General features: G+C 33.5%; 2 protein-coding genes across 3 annotated transcripts; both read right to left on the reverse strand.

The window, feature by feature from the left end:
* Positions 1-8297: 8297 nt before the first annotated feature.
* On the reverse strand, positions 8298-9296 carry LOC115885322. Its single transcript, XM_030904199.1, has 3 exons — positions 8758-9296; positions 8538-8698; positions 8298-8480 (listed from the first exon to the last, which is right to left on the reverse strand). Exons 1-3 carry the CDS (start codon positions 9227-9229, stop codon positions 8298-8300), a joined length of 816 nt encoding a protein of 271 aa, XP_030760059.1. The 5' UTR covers positions 9230-9296.
* A 7335-nt stretch (positions 9297-16631) lies between these two features.
* On the reverse strand, positions 16632-18163 carry LOC115885377. 2 transcript variants are annotated; one of them, XM_030904276.1, is made up of 4 exons: positions 18004-18163; positions 17269-17389; positions 16878-17034; positions 16632-16735 (listed from the first exon to the last, which is right to left on the reverse strand). In XM_030904276.1, exons 1-3 carry the CDS (start codon positions 18113-18115, stop codon positions 16917-16919), a joined length of 351 nt encoding a protein of 116 aa, XP_030760136.1. In that variant the 5' UTR covers positions 18116-18163; the 3' UTR covers positions 16632-16735; positions 16878-16916. The 2 variants fall into 2 exon arrangements, with proteins under 2 accessions (XP_030760136.1, XP_030760135.1); XM_030904275.1 differs by lacking the exon at positions 16632-16735 and having other exon boundaries at positions 16867-17034.
* Positions 18164-19012: the final 849 nt, after the last annotated feature.

Below are 19012 nucleotides of genomic sequence, written 5' to 3' on the forward strand. Positions count from 1 at the left end.
GAGATTTAAATTCAATTATGTTTTTTTTCTGTCCCAATGTAAAGTTAATATTTAATGTTAATTCTACTATATTGGGTGCGTCTCAAAAGTGGCCTACCTCTATAACTTTTTTATTTTTTTCAGATAAAAAACGACATTTTGTATGCTAGTATAGGACATATTCAATTCTTTTCGGTCACTTCCTTATTCACTTGAAATGACTACAACTTTTGATTTTTAAGATTTTTTTTAAGATCAATATTAACTAGATTTAAAGAACATTTAGCTCAGATAAGATATGGTAGACCGGACAAATCTTGCGTTGCCGAACATATTGTTGATAAAGAACATTGTATAGATCTTAATAATTTAAAATTAATTAAACAAGTCTCAAATTACAGGCAATTAGATGCATATGAAAGCATCAGAATTAATAAATGTAAAGATAGTATGAACAGAGACAACGGTCCAATTCCTTCAAGTTCTTTGTTTCTACTACTCTAGTGGCGGAAATCTAACTGTTACGCTCAGTAGTTTCTGACTCGGTTGGCCAGATTTTGCCACGCCTTTTTTAAAGACTCAATAATTTCCCTGATCAATAAAGGGACTAAAAAAAGCGATGCAAATTAATAAAGAAGCGTGTGAAAACGGGACAATTCGTGTAAAATCGTGGCGTAAAAAAAGGCGACGCCAGCGCCATTAATCTACGCGGGCCCGTAAAAGTAGTCCGCGAGGCTGCCTTAATTAAGTTTTATCTGTTTTATGGCGTAATTAAGATAATTCCAGCCTCGTTCCCCCATCCCTACTCCCTTTGGCGAGCGGGACTTTGCTTCTTCTTTATCTGTTTAGCGGGAGATAGGTGTTTCGCCTCCCCTAAATGAGAATTCGGATTCATTAAATCCCGATAAACATCAATTTTCATAAAAGGAGGGAAAGGTGGAGTTGAAAAAAGCAAGGAGAAGAAAGAGAATAGCGTTTCGAGTCGTAGTTAGACTAGAATTCTTTCTTTTTTGATGATTTCTTTAGGTATATAATTTTTAAAAAAACAGTAGGTTTAGTCGTGACTGACTAAGTTAAGAAGAAACTCAAAATTTAAGTGAGGATGCAGTCAATAATTACCATACAGGCTAATAAAACTACTTTTTAAAATTTTCAAGCTTTCGAGAATTTAATTCCCTTCATCAAGACAGTTTGAATGAGTCAAATAGCAAAACAACATCATCCTCTGCACAATAAGGCCTTAAAAGCTAACATCATATTATGACATTGGAAACAAAAGGAAATTTCCTTTATAAAATATTAAAATACATATGGAGATGCTTACCCCTTAGTTTATTGTCTAAAAAATATAACAAACCATTGTAAACCCTTAATATTCACAATAAACCTTCCCCAAAGACGATTCATTTTCTATTTGAATTACATAGGAATTTGCCTAATATCTATTCTAGATATTGTAATTTTCTATAAACCAAACTTACTGACCATATTATACCTCTCTCTTATAAGTTTAACATTCATGGTGTTGACGACCCTTGACAAACGAATATATACCGGCCTAAAATCGCCATTAGACCTCACGTTTATGTATACATATATACAAGTATAAAGTATGTAACGCGTATATACGCTCTATATATGTGACCGTACATCGTGTGCAGGATTGGACGACCATTATTAAAATCCCAAACGAAAATGGGAATTAAAATATGCAAACAAGAAAGGGAGAAAGACCTTTTACTACAACCGAAAGCCTGAGGAGGGGGGATTAGGATCGCACGCGAAACACATGTGGAGCCATTAATCACTACCACCCCCTCTTGCTGGGGACGGAATAGTTAGGGGTGGAAGGAGGGAGGGAATGTATAATTGGATTGTTGGCATGTAGCACGAACGCCACTGGTCGACGACACGGGTTCTCGTGTTTTGAACGGGTTTAATGGAGGAAAATTACCAAAGTTTAATGGATTTGAAATACCGAGAGGGTTCAGTTACTTTTCAGTTTAAAATACAGGATGAGGCCTAAATAAGTGTAAATATTTTCAGGACTGGTATATTTCGACCCCAAGAACACGTCTATGAGGTTTTTTTCGCTAAAAAAGATATTGAAAATCGTGCATTTTCTTTTAAATTTCCTTGTATATTTTTCGAAAACTTTTTAGAACTCCCTGTCCACCGAAAATTTTACCACGGTATAATTTCTTTAATTTACTCTATGGTTACCTCACTAAAATGGATGCAAATACAGAAAAAATCTGACGGCTCTCAAAATTTAAAAAAAGCATTTTTTTTTACTAACTTAAATAACTCGATTATTTTGGACTTATCTGAAAAATGGTAAAGAGAAAATATATTTCTTTTATCGAGATCTACTTATTTAAGACTCACCCTGTATAAGTGACACAGAGAATAGAACATTCTCTAAAAGGCATTTTTTTATACGATGTACTTAAATAGCCGTTAAACGGTAGCCTACTAAAATGCCGTTAATGCCGATAATGTCGGCGGAAAGTAATGCCTAGCTTTAAGCACTTTGCAAGAGCACCTGTGGGTCAGCGGCTGAGGCTATCGCTTCGTAAGCGAATGGTCCGTGGTTCAAATCTCACGCCGACCAAGATTTTTTTTTATTTTTTTTTGCTTATAGCGTGATCTTATTGCATCGGTTTCACTCTTTGTGGTTGAATTGTTTTTTTGGCGGCTTGGTTAGCGTGGTTATTTGGAGGGTGTTAATTCATTGGTTAGTTGGTTATTTGGTGGGGTTGGTTGATTTTTACCAATTTATATTTATTTTTTATATTTTTTATCAGTGTCGAGGTTAGTTGCGTTGGTTAAGTTGGTTATTTGGTGGGGCGAATAGCGTTGGTTAGTCCTTATAAAATTCCTATATTTCATAAAGCCTTCAAGTGCGTCACATTAACGACTTCATACCTATTAACGGCATTTTAGTAAGCTACCGTTTAACGGCAGTTTAAGTACAGCCTTTTTTTATATTTTATCGTAAAATTTATACCTTTACTTGATTTCTACTATTAGCTGAACAAAAGAATACGAACATCTACTACCTTTAATGTTACGTAGGGATTTTTACCAAGGGACATTTTTTACGTGAAAGGTCACGGAAATGTATTTTTTTACTCAGTACTTTTATACAGGTACGGACGAAAAGTGATTACTCTTCAAAACAGTTAAAACACATGTAGGTGGCGCCCCCTACAAATAGGAGTCATATCGACATCAAAATCAAATTTCTCATGTCAAAAAACTCCCAGACATCAATTTTCATCGAAATATTGACGTCACTTCAGGAATTATTTGGAAAAAATCGAAATAAAAATGAAACTTCTACACCCTGTATCTCCGAAACTAATCATTTTAGGGTATACATTTTATACGAACTTTTACTTATTTTTATCCACTGTAGAAAAACACCCTGTATAATAAGTTCAAAAAATAAATCAGAAAAAAAAACACCGTTTCATTATCATTTTTTCTCGATTTTTATCTCAGACAATGAGTACCAATGGGTGGTCTATACGTACCACCGCTAACCCCTCTTCAATTCTCGTATTATTAACGTCCATTTGCAAAAAAACGCCGGTTTTACCGGCTTTTTCCCCAGTCCACGACGACTTTTGTACGCGCCGCCTTCAATAAATCGCCCCGACCGAGAACGGTCGCCATAATTAAGTCCAAACGTCGGCATAATAACATTATTTCGAAGCGGGCCCTTGACTGGCCATATGAATGAATTGTCTATCGGAAGCCACGAGACACGGAGAAGTTTTGTGTTGTCTTCTTGAAAAACCAAAGGTAAAGAACTGAATAATAACAGGGTAGTTCCTCTACTTCTTCTAATGCATATCTACTAGTGGTTTGCGATAACATTTTCCATTGCTTATGGTGAAGTTTTCAAATACGAGCCCTAACAACTATATGTTGGAACAAGGTCATATTTTGGAATTATTGCCCTGGTTTTTCAAAATGACTGAAAAATATATGTTTAATTTGTTAAATATAAACATAGCCATATATCCTAAACAACTTGACAATATTTTTATGAATTTGTAAATCAATCCATATTTACAGTAGCGGATTTTGTTCATAAAAGGACAAATTTGCTGACAACTAAATGTTGGGACAAGTATTTTTAAATAATTAATATCATCATAGGCGGCTTTGCTATAAACGTCACAAATGTCGCAAACTGTTTACTTCAGCATTGACAGCTTGTAAGTGACTCGATACTTTGAGTAGTGAGATTTACTGTAAGTAATTGTATTTTTTTTAATTCTCCATTTTGTTAATTTAATTCAAAATAATGGTCCGTGGGAAAGCTACAAATCAAAAACTACGCGAAATTATCATTCGTCAATACAGTACGGGAAAAACAATTTGAAAAATTTCTGATGGTTTAAGTATTCCAAAAACCACGGTCTTTAATATAATAAAAAAAAACACGGCGAATCTGCCAATGTAGACGTTAGAGGTAAAAGTTCGGTAAGGCCAAAACTTGTATCTCAGAGAGATTTACGAAATTTAGTAAAAATTTGCAAGTCAGCGAGAAGAAGTACTCTTCGCGAAGTAACAGTTAAATGGAATACTGTAACTGGTTTAAATATATCAAGAGAATGTTAAATAACAAAACAAAATAAAACACTAAATCACCACAATACACCAAAACACTTTTACTTTTACACTGGACGCGCGTTTCGCTAACATGTTAGCATCATCAGCAGATGATTATAAACTCTAAAACTAGTTTATCGTCTGTTGATGATGCTAACATGGTTAGCGAAACGCGTGTCCAGTGTAAAAGTAAAAGTGTTTTGGTGTATTGTGGTGATTTACTGTTTTATTTTGCTGTGTAACACCAAAGGTTCCAACCCTCTACTGTAATAAGAGAATGTTGCCGAAAATATATCCATAAATGCGGTCTGGGGTTTTACAATGTAAACTTTTATTTTGTGTGGATAATCAATTACCTGAAGATTATTGATACAAATTCTTATTTAGGCCAAAGAAAAACCGCTACTGACAGAAATTTAAAAGAAAAATCCCTACAATTGGGCAAAATCTAAATTATCGTGGACACAAAATGATTAGAATAAGTTAGTGATGAGTCTAAATTTGATGTTTGCGTTGGAGATCATCGAAAACGAATAATACGAAATAAAGCAGAAGCATAAAGATTGCTTAAAGAGGGTTGTTAAATTTCCTAAGGGGATTATGGTTTGGGGTTGCATGTCAGCAACAGGTTTGGGCAAATTAAATTTTATAGATGGCACTCTTAACGCCCAAAAATATCAACATATACTTGAGACCTCACTTTTGCTAGTGCTCAAGAATTGTTTCCAAACGAAGACTCTACTTTCCAACAAGATGGAGCATCGTGCCATTCAGCAAAATCAACTAAAATTGGTTCGGTAATAATAATATAAAAAGTTCTATCCCATCCTGCAAGTAGTCCGGACCTCAATGTTATAGAAACTGTGTGGCATAATATGATGCAATATTTAAGAAACCACCCTCAATGAACAATTTTTGATTTGTGGACAAATCTGCAGGAAATTTGGGATAATTTTTCTCCTCAAATGTGCCAATCTTTGGTAAATACAATGCCATTAAGAGTTCAGGCAGTTGTTAAGGCGAAAGGTGATGTAACTCCGTATAAAACAAATTTTTTGTTGTGCTGTCCCAATATATAGTTGTCAGCAAATTTGGCTTGATTTTGGCAAAATAAGCTATCATCAAAAGTGATTTGTTTGCAAAGTTATAAAAATATAGTAAAATTGTCTAGATCATATTGTAATGTTTGAATTTAGAATAACAAACAAAATAAATTGAGTCATTTTAACAAATTACTATATTTATTGCAAAAAAGACCTTGTCCCAACATATTGTTGTTAGGGCTCGTATACCTTGGTTTCTGGAGATTACCATTAATTTTGATTTTTGTGTTGATGTTTAAACACATTGCTTTGCTCTGTTCTTTTGTTCTCTTATCTTGTTGATCAGTTGTAGGTCATATTTGTCATGACTATAGCGGATATTGTTATAAACAATAGCAGGGTGGTTAAAGGAAAAAAAAATTACAGGACTTAACTTATACTAAACTTAACTTATATCAAGTTCCTATTTATGCCAAAATGAATGAAGCTGAATCATATAAAGTATACATTGTGTTTGTCGATAAAACGTTGTAATACATTAGTGTTTTAGCTGTGTCTTCCCAACCTACAATTTCAAAAGCACACAGAAATACTTGCTCAAATTAAGTTATCAGGGTTGTATCCAAAAAAGGATATATATTCTATTTTATTACCCTGTCTAACACTTCCCATAAATCAACCACAGGCAAAAAACATGTATTATACTGCCCCATTAAGAAAGACCCTGGTATCTCCAGTAACGCAAGTTTTGAGAAAACCGCGCTTAAAGTTTTTCGTTGGTTCTATTAAGTTCTTTCTAAATAAATACAATAACATGATTTGAGATATCATTTGTTAACTCAAAGTTAACGTTTCTAAGAAAAAAAAAAAAAATGCAGAAACTAAGCTATGAATATTAGTTATGTTATATACGGGTTAAAATTATCATATAAATATTATAAAATTCATAGCTGAGAGATGAACATTTTTTTCTTATATACTGCTTTATTTTTGTATTGTCCTAAAATTATTTCAATAATCAATTTATTAATACATACTTAAAAAATTATTTTAAAATCACAAAAAAACGATACTAAATGAGTAAAATGAAACGAATTAAAATTAAAAAATGTAGTTACTGCTCATCGGAAGTGGGCAATTCTCGCCAAAAATTATGCCGGTTTACAGCACGGTATAATTTCCCCCTAAAGGCCCTTTCAGAATGTGTTCTTTTCTACTTTTGGGAATTCCAGAGGGTTTCTTCATGACTGCGGGTTCTTTTATCCCAGACTTTATTGCTCTAACTTGTAAAAAATCTATTTGTTTCAACTCCCCAGTATCATCCGTCTCAACTTTCAAAGTATCGCTTCCTCTCTGGACCATTACCTTAACTACTTGCGACAGGTAAACTCATTGAATAATTTTTCAATTTTGCCTGTGAAGAATAGTCTTTCCAGTCGAAAAAATCAGCAACTGCCATTTCTTTAACTGTAACACGCTTCGAGTTACTGGTTTGAACTGCTTCAACGAAATCATGAAAGTCGTAAACTTTTTTTGCTTTCTTCAGCGATAGTTCCACCTGATGGTGGAAACTGTCGGCGGACATAAAAGTATGGCCAGGCTCGAAGTAATTTGAATAATATCCTTAGCCTTCATTTTGTCGGAATTTATTATGAACATTAAAAATGAAAGAAACGCCCAATTTTTTGTTTGCGAAGAACAGTTGTCAACCAAAACGCAAAATGCTCCACATCACGATTGTGCAACATAAATGAAAAGAACGTACTAATAATTGCTTCCTTGCTTCTGCCTGATATTCCTTCGTGCCACAATGCTGCAAATGGCTTATTGTTCTTCAGCGTTTTTAATGGCACAAAACTTTCATTATATACGACTATTCTTTGAGTGAAGACAACTTTTTAAACATATCAATCGAGGAATCATTATTACTTTTTCAAGATCAGCTGAAACTCTTAACGTGTTTGGTTCACAAACTGATTCGCATTCTTTTCTGTATAATTCTCTAGACCTTTTTGCCCTGTTAATGTGCACTTCCCATTTTTGGCATACTTCACAGTTTCTGTCCAAGTTTGTTTCATTATGTAGAGCATCATGTAAGTGAAATCCTTCGCAGAGCTCACATTCCTCGTGGCCCAACTTCGTAAACGAGATGTTCTTGCTTTTAACCACTTTCCTGTAAACCTCATATGAACATTTCTTATCAGGATGAGTCTCCAGGAAGTTCGTATACATTGCATCAATGGTTAAATCACTCGGCAGGTAGCGGCGATGCGGAGCATGCTCTCTCCGGTAATGTGAAATTACTGGATTAAATGTTTCTATATGCTTTTCGATATCTTCGGTAGATATTTTAAACTTGGACGCATTCCTACCACGTTTGTCAGCCAGGGCGATTTTTCCATTTTAAAAAAATCTTGTTGTACAAAGCTTTGGATGGCCCAATCGTTGTTTTTTTTATATCCGAGGGTCGTCAAAAAAAATATCTTACAGACATTTTGTGTTTCACCATCAGAATCTTTTAGAAAGTACTTAAAGCTATTTTGTTTTGTTGAAGAATCTGAGCGTCTTCTTTTTATCGGGGCTCTGTTGACAGAATTAAGGATGTATGTTTTTAGCTGCAATCCTAGATTCCAATACATTTATTTATTGCTACTCGTCTATCTTGATCGATCTTCTCTGAGCATTTCTTTTGGCATTTATTGGCGTCACATGGTATTTGAACTTTATGTTTTTGTTGTATCTCTGAGCATTTAATTTTTTCCTTTTGGTCCACCGATATGTTGAAACTCTTCCGTTTTCTAATTTTCGCTTTTTCGTGTGCTTTTTCATCACCTGTAAAATAAAATTTCATTTAATAAAGGTTGAAGACAAAAGAAAAAACAAAAAAGCTTGATCGGCATTATTTTCTATTGCATCGGATGGAATAATAGGTTCAATAGGTTCAACTAATGTTTGATCTTCCAGTTCTGGTAATATTAATATTTTGTTGGCTAGGTCATCAGCCTCTAAAATATAGCCGTTGGAATCTAATTCTGTTTCTTGCTGTTGGTCTAAAAAATAATCTCAGTTCTACATACAATAATTCTAAATTACTTGAGATGAAACTTACTATTATCATTTGCAATAGGGTCTTCTGTCGTGGATAGTTCAAAATTATAATTGTTTATTATAGTACCAGCTGAAACATCAGCTGTGTCAGCCAACGAGTCATTTTTATTGGAGTCGCCGCAATCGTTTATAACATCGGTGTCAGTAACAATGTCGGTAGGATATGCATCATTATTTGTGTAAAAAACTACTTCAACGCGCTCATTTTCAATACTAGGCTGAATAGAAAAACCATCACAATGAGATGACACTTTCAAAAAGCACCCGTCAGTATTTTTTTGCTTTGGTTTAATTTCTCCGTGACATTTCCTACTTGATGAATCTTGTATGGGGCAACGCGATAATGGTTCCAGAACACCTATTTGGATGTCATCTTCGGTATAAAGGGGCAATAACTTCTGCTCATTTGATGATCGATCTGATTCAGTTTTATGCAGCGCCATAGCCACCAATTTCTTTGACCTCAAAGACATGCCTGTTTATAAAATATAAATCCTATTATGGCAATACTTTTCTACCAGGGCAGGGGATCAGGTCTTAATAATAGGGTATGTAAACAGAAAAAAATAAGTTAGTAAAACTACCATTCCAAAATTAATACAAAACAAAATTTAGGCTGTACTTTTATTTTTGTAGACCATTAAGGTCGATTTACAAACTTTGACGTTTTATGTTGACGACTGCCGCACTAACGTAGTGTCCCGTCCATGGGCCTAAAATGTCATGAAAAATGAACTATCGAACCTTAGTTTTAATACAAAAATATAGTTAAATGCCCGACAATTTTTCGATTGCGAAGTAGTTTATACACTTTTTTGTAATTGTTTTTATTTAAATATTGTCCCTACCCCTTCCACCCTGGATACCACCACTCATTAATAGTAAAAGCAAAAATGTCCATATTCGGCTTTAGAGGCTGATAATACGAACAACATATTACTTAATTTGATTTAAAGACCAGACGTCAACGTACAGCGCCGAATATTATAAATTGGCTGTTCTTGTAAACATTAGGTATCCACTCGCACCAATTGTTAATGTTTTTTTTTTTTTTGGCAAATTATGTTCTGTTTAACTATTCTGTATAGAAAAATTGTTGATGAATCACTTTTTTTGAATGTCAGAAGCAGTAGGAAAGTTGGCAACGCTCATAGGATTTCCTACATTCTTTATTTTAATTATTATGTTTTAATTTTTTTTTTTTTTTTTTTTTTTTTTTTTTTTTTTTTCTTTTAAACTATTCTAGATATCGAGGGCTCTTCCTTAAAATTTAAATAATTTGAAAAATAGTGGATAGGTACCTAATGTTTACAAGACCCTAAATCGGCTTTTACAGACACATTGAAATCTAAGGAGCATTATTATTTCTAGAAATAATAATTTAAGAATTAAAACTTTACCCAAGGAAGATGTTTAATATTCTTGCCACTAACGATCACCACTTTAATAAGTAATATTCTAAACAGTATTCCAAATAAAATTAGAATAACCTTACAAATGCCGGTGCGACATGACAGGTCGAAACAAATCAATAAAATGATAGCTTACTCGGCAAAATGCTAAGTGATAACCTGTTATCGACAGCGTCGATAGTGAACACGCGGATATCCTTAGAGAAAACCTGGCATATTGATTTTTCTTCGTTAAAAACTCGTATCTCCTGTTACATACCAGAATTTTGCTAAGAAAATATATGATACAAGGTTTATACTTAGCATAGAGACTATTTTTGGCGTTTACGGGGAAACAATTTTTCCTTATAAATTATGTAGGAAATTAAAATGCCAGGTTTTTTTTCCTACGTAAATATTGTAAAAATCACAATTAATTGTTTGGTGCAAAAATCTCGTTTTGATTTTTTGGAGATACCAGGGTTTTTCTTAGTGGGGCAGTATACTACTACCCAGCCAATAATCGAAATTCCGAAGTCACAACAGTCGTAAAATGTCCGCCATAACGAGATCCGACATTCCTTTTGTGGTCGTTACTATTAGTTGAACGGCCATTACGTTTGGTCGTCGTTTTTTTCGTCCTTTAGCAGGCTAGGAGATGAAGTAAAGACATTGGAATCAGTATAATTAAAGACCGAAGAGGGAGATAAGCTTGAAAGGGAAAGTATTGGGAGAAATAAAAAAGGGTGACGTGTTAAAATTTGACAGATTGCTATCGGGAAACTCTTTTGTTCCTAAATGTGACCAGCATAATTCTTCTTTTTGTAGATACGTTTTTTTTTCTGCTTGAAACTAATAAGTGAAATTCTGGTTTAGTACCCTAGAAGCAAACTATGTTAAGTCCAAAATGGTCAAAGTCTCAATGGTTAAGTCAAAAATTGGTTCCAAATTGTAACATAAATACCTGAGCCGTATTTTGCTTAACTTTTGACATAAAAACGATTACGCTTTCAAGCGGTGAGCGCAAAGTATTCGATCAGCGAAACGCAAGGCAGTCGATTTTTGTATTCTCGTTGCCATGCGAATCGTGTTCTGGATACGCGTTGAGCACATATTAGCAACATCACAATTTCTAATGTAGCTAACAGTCAAAAAAAGTTGATAACTGACGGATGTAACAATGAAAAATGTCAATGTTACGTGAATTCATAACCTATTATTAGGTTACGTCAAACTATTTTTCTATGGATGACATTATTCTTATTATACGAGAGTGGTAGAAGACTCTTCTAAGCATTTTTCGATGTTTTTGAACAATATTTATAGCTGCCAAGTCGTAAATTATCAATTACTTATTGAGAATTTATATCAGAAGTATTAATTTTCATTAAAAGAGCTAAGATAATTGCACAAAATCACAAATTTTCGATTTTCACTGACAGTTCGACAAACAAAACGATCCTTTAAAGCAACCGTTTTCAAAGCGCTTAGCGCAATCAGTAAAGAAGCCAAGCGCGTCAGATGAGAATATCCAAATTGGTAGTTAAGTGCGCGCTCAGCGAAAATTAACGTCACGTACGCTGAGCGTCTAAAAGCGCTTAGCGTTTTCGAAATTACAGAATTCGGGCCCTGTTGTACAATTTTCTGTCAAATGTTTCTTATTATATCAGTAATACACTTTTATTTGGACTTGGTTTATATAATTGGTTAGGGGAGCAATTGTAAGCTTTATTTTTAAAAATTTGAATTAAAGATAGCTTGGTATGACGGAAAAGGTAGTCGTCATAACAGGTATAATTATACGTCTTTTTGCAATTTCCTGGTTACGACACTACAGCCAGGCAAAAGAGAGCTGTAAATAGTGTAAAGTCGTTTTGTTCCAAAATATAACTGTATTATCTTTGAATAAGAAGATTAAGGAAGGAGCATAATGCTATCCATGTGTTCATGCATGGTGGGCGGAAAAAGCACTCTAAGGTGGGGATCCTTGACAGTTCTATGGACGTGATTCATTTGAAACATTTGAATTTGATTTGAAATTTTGTGGATTTGTCAGTCTTTACGGAGCTTATTTTTATGTTATTTATTATTTATTCTACTACTGATAGTTGTATAAAGGTAGTAAATCTAGATGGAAATTGTGGCAGAACTTAAATTAACAGTGACACTATCGCGATTTATCGAAAAAGACTCTAAAATAGTTGGTTGTGTAGCGTGCGGTAGGTCTCGGCAAAAAATTGAGTGAAATAATGGAACAACTTTTCGCTAGTAAGTGACTATATAATATACATACGTGTAGTAAAACCGATCATTATGAACAAATTAACTAAATTATATTTTTTCTGCATTTTTGCTTTTATTTACTTTAGGTACTTCTGGTCAAAGATTATCTTAAAGAATTTAGATACGACAATTTGACTTTACTCTGCTTCAGTAGCGTATCGGATGTTTGTGTTAATAAATACTATTATAACTTATCTATTTTATTAGAATTATATATTTTTATAACATTTATTCACACAACGTAAAATAAAAATGTAACAAATTATTGAGTCTACCCCACGTCTACCCTACATCATAGTTTTACATTTTTTAAATACAATTAGAACGGCACTGTTCAGCACTATTTGAGGCCCATCGCGGTGTACCTAAGATTTTTGATATGTTCCTTCCTTAGTCTTCTTTATTCAAAGTGTATTAAGTGCTTTTGGCTGAAGTTTGGAGTACCTGGCATTTAAACCACTCTATAGAAACTACACGTGACAGCGATGGTAAACCTTCATAAGAAAGTAAGAAAAATTATTTCAGATAGATACTAAACTATTTTTAAAGACCAAAGTTTTACATTTTGAACAAACCAATCTTTTACAAGCAGGCAAACCAGTTATATGCAGGAACGACTGAGCTTTGAATGAACGCTTCCAATCTTTTCCTTCGGCTTTATCTCCATCATTTCCATTATACGTACCCCTTCCTCCATGCTAAATATTCTCCTAATTTGCGATTGTAATTTCTGCGCCAGCGTTGCATGTCGCCGACTGCCCGACGAGTTGACGTTTCGATTCAATTCGTTCATCCTCAGTCCGCGGCGTCTATGTAAATAGGCGGCCATTGGTAATGAATACGCTTATGGGCCTCGAGTCAGAGAGCCGGCACAAGCCATAGATGTTAAATGCGATAGATAACACTATAAAACCACAAAACTGGCCTATATATTTTCGTCGAATATATATTTTATATATCATCATCCTCATCATCATTATCATCTTCAGCTTATTCAACCATTTCTAATGATAGTGTAGCATCCCTAACATAATTAAATATTCTCTTTGTAGTTGAGCCCATTGTTGTCTGTTGTTGACCATTTCTGGGCCAAGTTATCCCTGCCACTTTCCTAATATGTTGGTCCCATCTCAGGTCTAGGTCTCTTAATTCTTCATGAGACCATGCTGTAATTTTTGTGGTCAATCTGTTGTCCGTTTTTTTTGTCAGGTGTCCTGTTCATTGCCATTTGAGGGATTACTCTGTGGATGACATCTATTACCTGGGTCTTTTGTCGTATCCACTCATTCTTTTTACGGTTTCTCTTAGTTATTGCCAGCATATTTCGTTCCATTGAGCGTTGTGCGACCTGCAGTTTCCTCATAATGTCCGTTTTAAGTGTCCAGGTTTCGCATGCATAGGTGTCGAATGTTTTCTCTTCTTTAGGCCCAGTGTGGCATTCCAGATTTAAATATGATTGAGTTTCTTCCATAAGTACCCCATGCTAACTTGATTCTTCTGTTGTTTTCTGGTAGTAGAGATCCCGAGCGGTGTATTAGTTGTCCCAAATATATATATTCTTCTACTATTTCCAGTTTAGTGTTATTTATTAGAATTCCTTTTCTTCCTACTAGTCCGTTATATATTATTTCTGTTTGTTATAATTCATTTTGAGACATCTCTCTCTCTCTTTTCTCTCCCTCACTCTCACTCTATTGATGATTCCATATTTTGAAAGGGACATAATTTATATTCCCCAACTGAAGAATCGTTCTTCTTCAGCTATAATGGTAAACTGCTGATGGACACATACCATCCAGTTCGAAAGGACCCAACCCAGGAAAGTTTTCTCGTTATAATTCGGTTTCCATTATATTCTTTGATGATAATAATGTTATTTAATAATTAATTTATATTCCTCAACCGAAGAATCGTACTTCAGCTAATGGTAAACTGCTGATGGACACATGCCATCCAGTTCGAAAGGACCCACTCCAGAAAAGTTTTCTCGTTATAATTCGATTTCATATTCTTTTGATGATAATAATGTTATTTAATAATGAATTTATATCCCCCAACCGAAGAATCGTATTCTTCAGCTAAGGAACTGTTGATGGACAAATGCCATCCAGTTTGAAAGGACCTACTCCAGGAAAGTTTTTTCGTTATAATTCGATTTTAATATATTCTTTGATGATAATGTTATTTAGTAATGAATTTATATCCCCAACCGAAGAATCACTTCTTCAGCTAATGGTAAACTGCTGACGGACACATACCATCCAGTTCGAAAGGACCCACTCCAAGAAAGTTTTCTCGTTATAATTCGGTTTTAATATATTTTTTTACGATAATAATGTTATTAGTAATGAATTTGAGAGATCCCCCAACCGAAGAATCGTATTCTTCAGCTAATGGTAAACTGCTGATGGACACATGCCATCCAGTTCGAAAGGACCCAACCCAGGAAAGTTTTCTCGTTATAATTCGGTTGTAATATATTCTTTTGATGATAATAATGTTATTTAATAATAAATTTATATTCCCCAACTGAAGAATCGTACTTCTTCAGCTAATGGTAAACTGCCGATGGACACATGCTATCCAATTCGAAAGGACCCACCCAGAAAAGTTTTCTCGTTATAATCTAGTTTTAATATATTTTTGATGATAATATTATTAATGAATTATATCCCTCAACCGAAAAATCGTACTTCTTCAGCTAATGGTAAACTGCTGATGGACACATGCCATCCAGTTCGAAAGGACCCGCTCCAGGAAAGTTTTCTCGTTACAATTCATAATATATTCATTTGATGATAATAATGTTATTTAATAATGAATTTATATCCCCCAACCGAAGAATCGTACTTCTTCAGCTAATGGTAAACTGCTGATGGACACATGCCATCCAGTTCGAAAGGACCCGCTCCAGGACAGTTTTCTCGTTAAAATTCAGTTATAATATATTCATTTGATGATAATAGCATGAATAATGAATAGGTCCCCTCAACCGAAGAATCGTACTTCCTCAGCTAATGGTAAACTGCTGATGGACACATGCCATCCAGTTTGAAAGGACCCGCTCCAGGACAGTTTTATCGTTAAAATTCAGTTTTAATATATTCTTTGATGATAATAATGTTATTTAATAATGAATTTATATCCCCCAACCGAAGAATCGTACTTCTTCAGCTAATGGTAAACTGCTGATGGATGGCTAAATGATTAAGAACAATCATTTAATCGATTGACCACCAAATAACACCGGCTGATAGCACTTATATCTCTCTAACTCTGAACATCGAACACATACAAGCAAAGGGCAGTTTTTTCTCACCTGCCTGAGCACACGCGACAAAGTGCACCTCTCGACAGCCAGCGGACTAATCTCGCCAATAAATTACCCCGAAACCCGGGGCAACGTTTTTATCGGTTCATTCTCCTTATCTTCGGGCTGGCCGATCGCGACAACGGCCATGTTTGTTTTGCGGAAGTACCCAGATAAAAGAAGGGAATGCATAATAATCGTAAAAAGGTTACGTGGAATGCAGACAGGTGACGCTGTAGTTATCACTTTACCGTGTTATTTATGGATGTAGTAAATAAAAGTTTTTTAGCAGGTATTATAGAGTTTCGCTGATCTCACTGGGCTTGCATTAAAAACTTCTAGGAATCTACCATAGATTAAGTATTGTAAATGATGTAGATTGTATGAGAGAGGGATATACAGGGTGTCCAGGCTGAGCGTGCATTAGAAGTTTTTAGGGAACTAAAATATCTAGATCGAACATTTTTTGCACATCACTGTTTCACAACATGATCTATCGATTAAAAAATATTTTCAATATGGCGGTACTTCCGGAAATACCTGAAGTTAACAGCAACTTTCTTATTTTTTTTATTATATACTTAAATTCTCTGTAAAATTTTATGAATTTTGATAACATTAACCCTTTCGGAGAGTATTTAAAATTTTGGAGGACAAACTGCCTGTCAAAAAATCTATATAGCCTAAACGACAAATTTAGTGGATTATCCCAGCCACTGTGGCATAAAGAAGAGACATATGGCTGTCTATTTCAAAATTAAATTGTACTTGCTATAAATACCTTTTAGTACGTAACTGAACGAAAGCATAATTGAGTGGTGTCTGTGTCAATATTGGATTTAGTTTATCTGAAAATCATATTATTTATCCACTAAATCAAAAACAAAGCAATAGAAAAGAGTTGTTTATTTCAAATTATTTGTTTACTGGAATAATCGAAAACAAGATTTGTTAACTACTACTTGGCACTGTCATTAACCAAAAACTATTTAAAAATAATATATTTTCATTAGGTTGTATGTATGATTTTCTTCATTTTTTTTATTTCTGTATATGTACATATTTGCAGCATATTCTCTAATAGAGAACATATCTATATAGTTTTTTGAACGAATGATTATTTAGAGTCTTTTATAATAATCTTTAATAATACTTGTTAAATGAATATACAATAAATTATATTTTGTTCAAAATTGATTCTTTGCAAACTATCTTGTAACAGCAATCTGGAAACGGATCATTGATATCTCCATCTAGAATTTGACATTCCCCGTCTACTGCTACTGTAGAGCACCTGATTTAGAATTAAATATAATTCCAAAATTATATATATACATATATTAACTTATAATACTATATAGAAATGTGTTATTTTTTATAATAAATATGGTTGTTACAAACAGATCTACAATCAACACAAAATTTGTAGTATTGTTTGCACTGTTATTAAGAATAAAACTAGCCAAAAAACAACAAAATACTTAAAAGTTTTGGCATCTTGTAGTAAAATATGTTAAATAGCTCTTACCCTTCCAGGGCTAGGTCCAAATTTGGTTGACAGGTTGCTATGGCGCAGCTTCCTGACAGTTTTTTGCTTTCACCAAACGCCAGCTCTCCGATGTCCTGGTACAAACTGAAGCAACGGTTATCTAGAAATACAAATACAGTATGGTTAAAAAGATTGTAAATATATACAGAGTGTCTGATAAATAAATGTAAGTATTTTAAATAGTGGTGATCTGGACAAAGGAAACATATTTTTTGTTTAGTTTTGAAACGACGACATTAACTGGTAATCAACAAAATCCCGGCTTATTCGACGGTTTTTTTTTGCTACATCCAATGAAAGTATGGATGAAAATATGGCGATATGAGAAACTGCAATATTTACTAAGATTTATTCTTTCAATTTAGTTCAAATTAACAGTAAAAATGTATAATTATTAGTAATACAACTGATATAGGTAACTAAAATTAATCTTCTTAATTTATTGTATAGAAAATTGTAGGTAACGTAGAAAGTGGTAACATTACGCAATTAATAAATTTCAGGAGAATTATACAACCAGTTACAATACATGCGCTTATTTAAGGGACACCCTGTATATATACGAAACTACTTAAATATTTAAGAATGGCAAAAAAACATTTAACATACGTATTCGAAATTTTTCCGAGAGAATTTTTGGTCTACAGGAAATATTGCCGAGTGGTACTTTTCAAAATAATCACCCTGTATACATTATGTATATTAAAAACTCACCTGGTATTTTATGGGGTGCCCTTTCTGTATCGTTTCTCAAAATTATCCCCACCCATGCCATAGTACCGTGACAAAATAATCCAAAAATAATAGTAAAAACTAAGAGCTTCATGTTGATTCTAACTAGTCTGTATTGCTAATAAGCTGTGGGTCAAGACACGATATGGACCGGCCATGTGATTAATATTTGTTAAAAATAATAATAAACAATGATAACCGTCTTACGAATATACATAATTAGATTGTTTATTTGGATTTTCCCAATAAGATATTTACTAAATATATTTTTACTACGAAATAAATCACACAAGTTTAATATTAGAATAATTAAAAATAATGCAAAAAAAATCACATCTAATCACAGTAAAAGTGTAATAAAAAAAGGTGTTATAAAAAGTTTATATGATAGTGCAAAAAAAATATGTTCAGACGACATTTCACTAAACAGAGATATAAACCACATAAAAAATACATTAATAAAAAACGTCTATACACCATATTTTATTGACAAAACATTAAATGAAATACAAACCCCAAATCATAGACACAATGATAACAATACCCAATATAGAACTTATATTTCCATACATACGAGGCGTTTCGGAAAAAAATAGGAAGGAAGGAAAACTATATAACATACGAACATCTTTCAAAACACAAAATATATTTAGATACATTTTATCGCATACTAAACCAATGAATACAGAACAACAAACAAAAAATGTAATATACAAAATACCATGTAAATGCGATAAATTTTATATTGGTGAAACATCTAGACCCTTAAATGTTTGAATTAAAGAACATAAAGATTATTTAACACAGGATTATAATGAAAGAAGCGATAGCCTCTAAAAGAAAAATAAAAAAGGCTTTTTTACTACAATCTAATCAAAATAAATGTATTGCTCATGCATCTGTAGATGTTAGTAATGTATAGCAATCGCTTCTTTGATTTTAAAGAACATAACATAAATAAACATAACATACGTAAAAATTAAAAATAATC

This window comes from Sitophilus oryzae, unplaced genomic scaffold (assembly GCF_002938485.1).
Source record: "Sitophilus oryzae breed Bouriz unplaced genomic scaffold, Soryzae_2.0 scaffold_381_pilon_pilon, whole genome shotgun sequence".
NCBI classification, from domain to species: Eukaryota; Metazoa; Arthropoda; class Insecta; order Coleoptera; family Curculionidae; genus Sitophilus; species Sitophilus oryzae.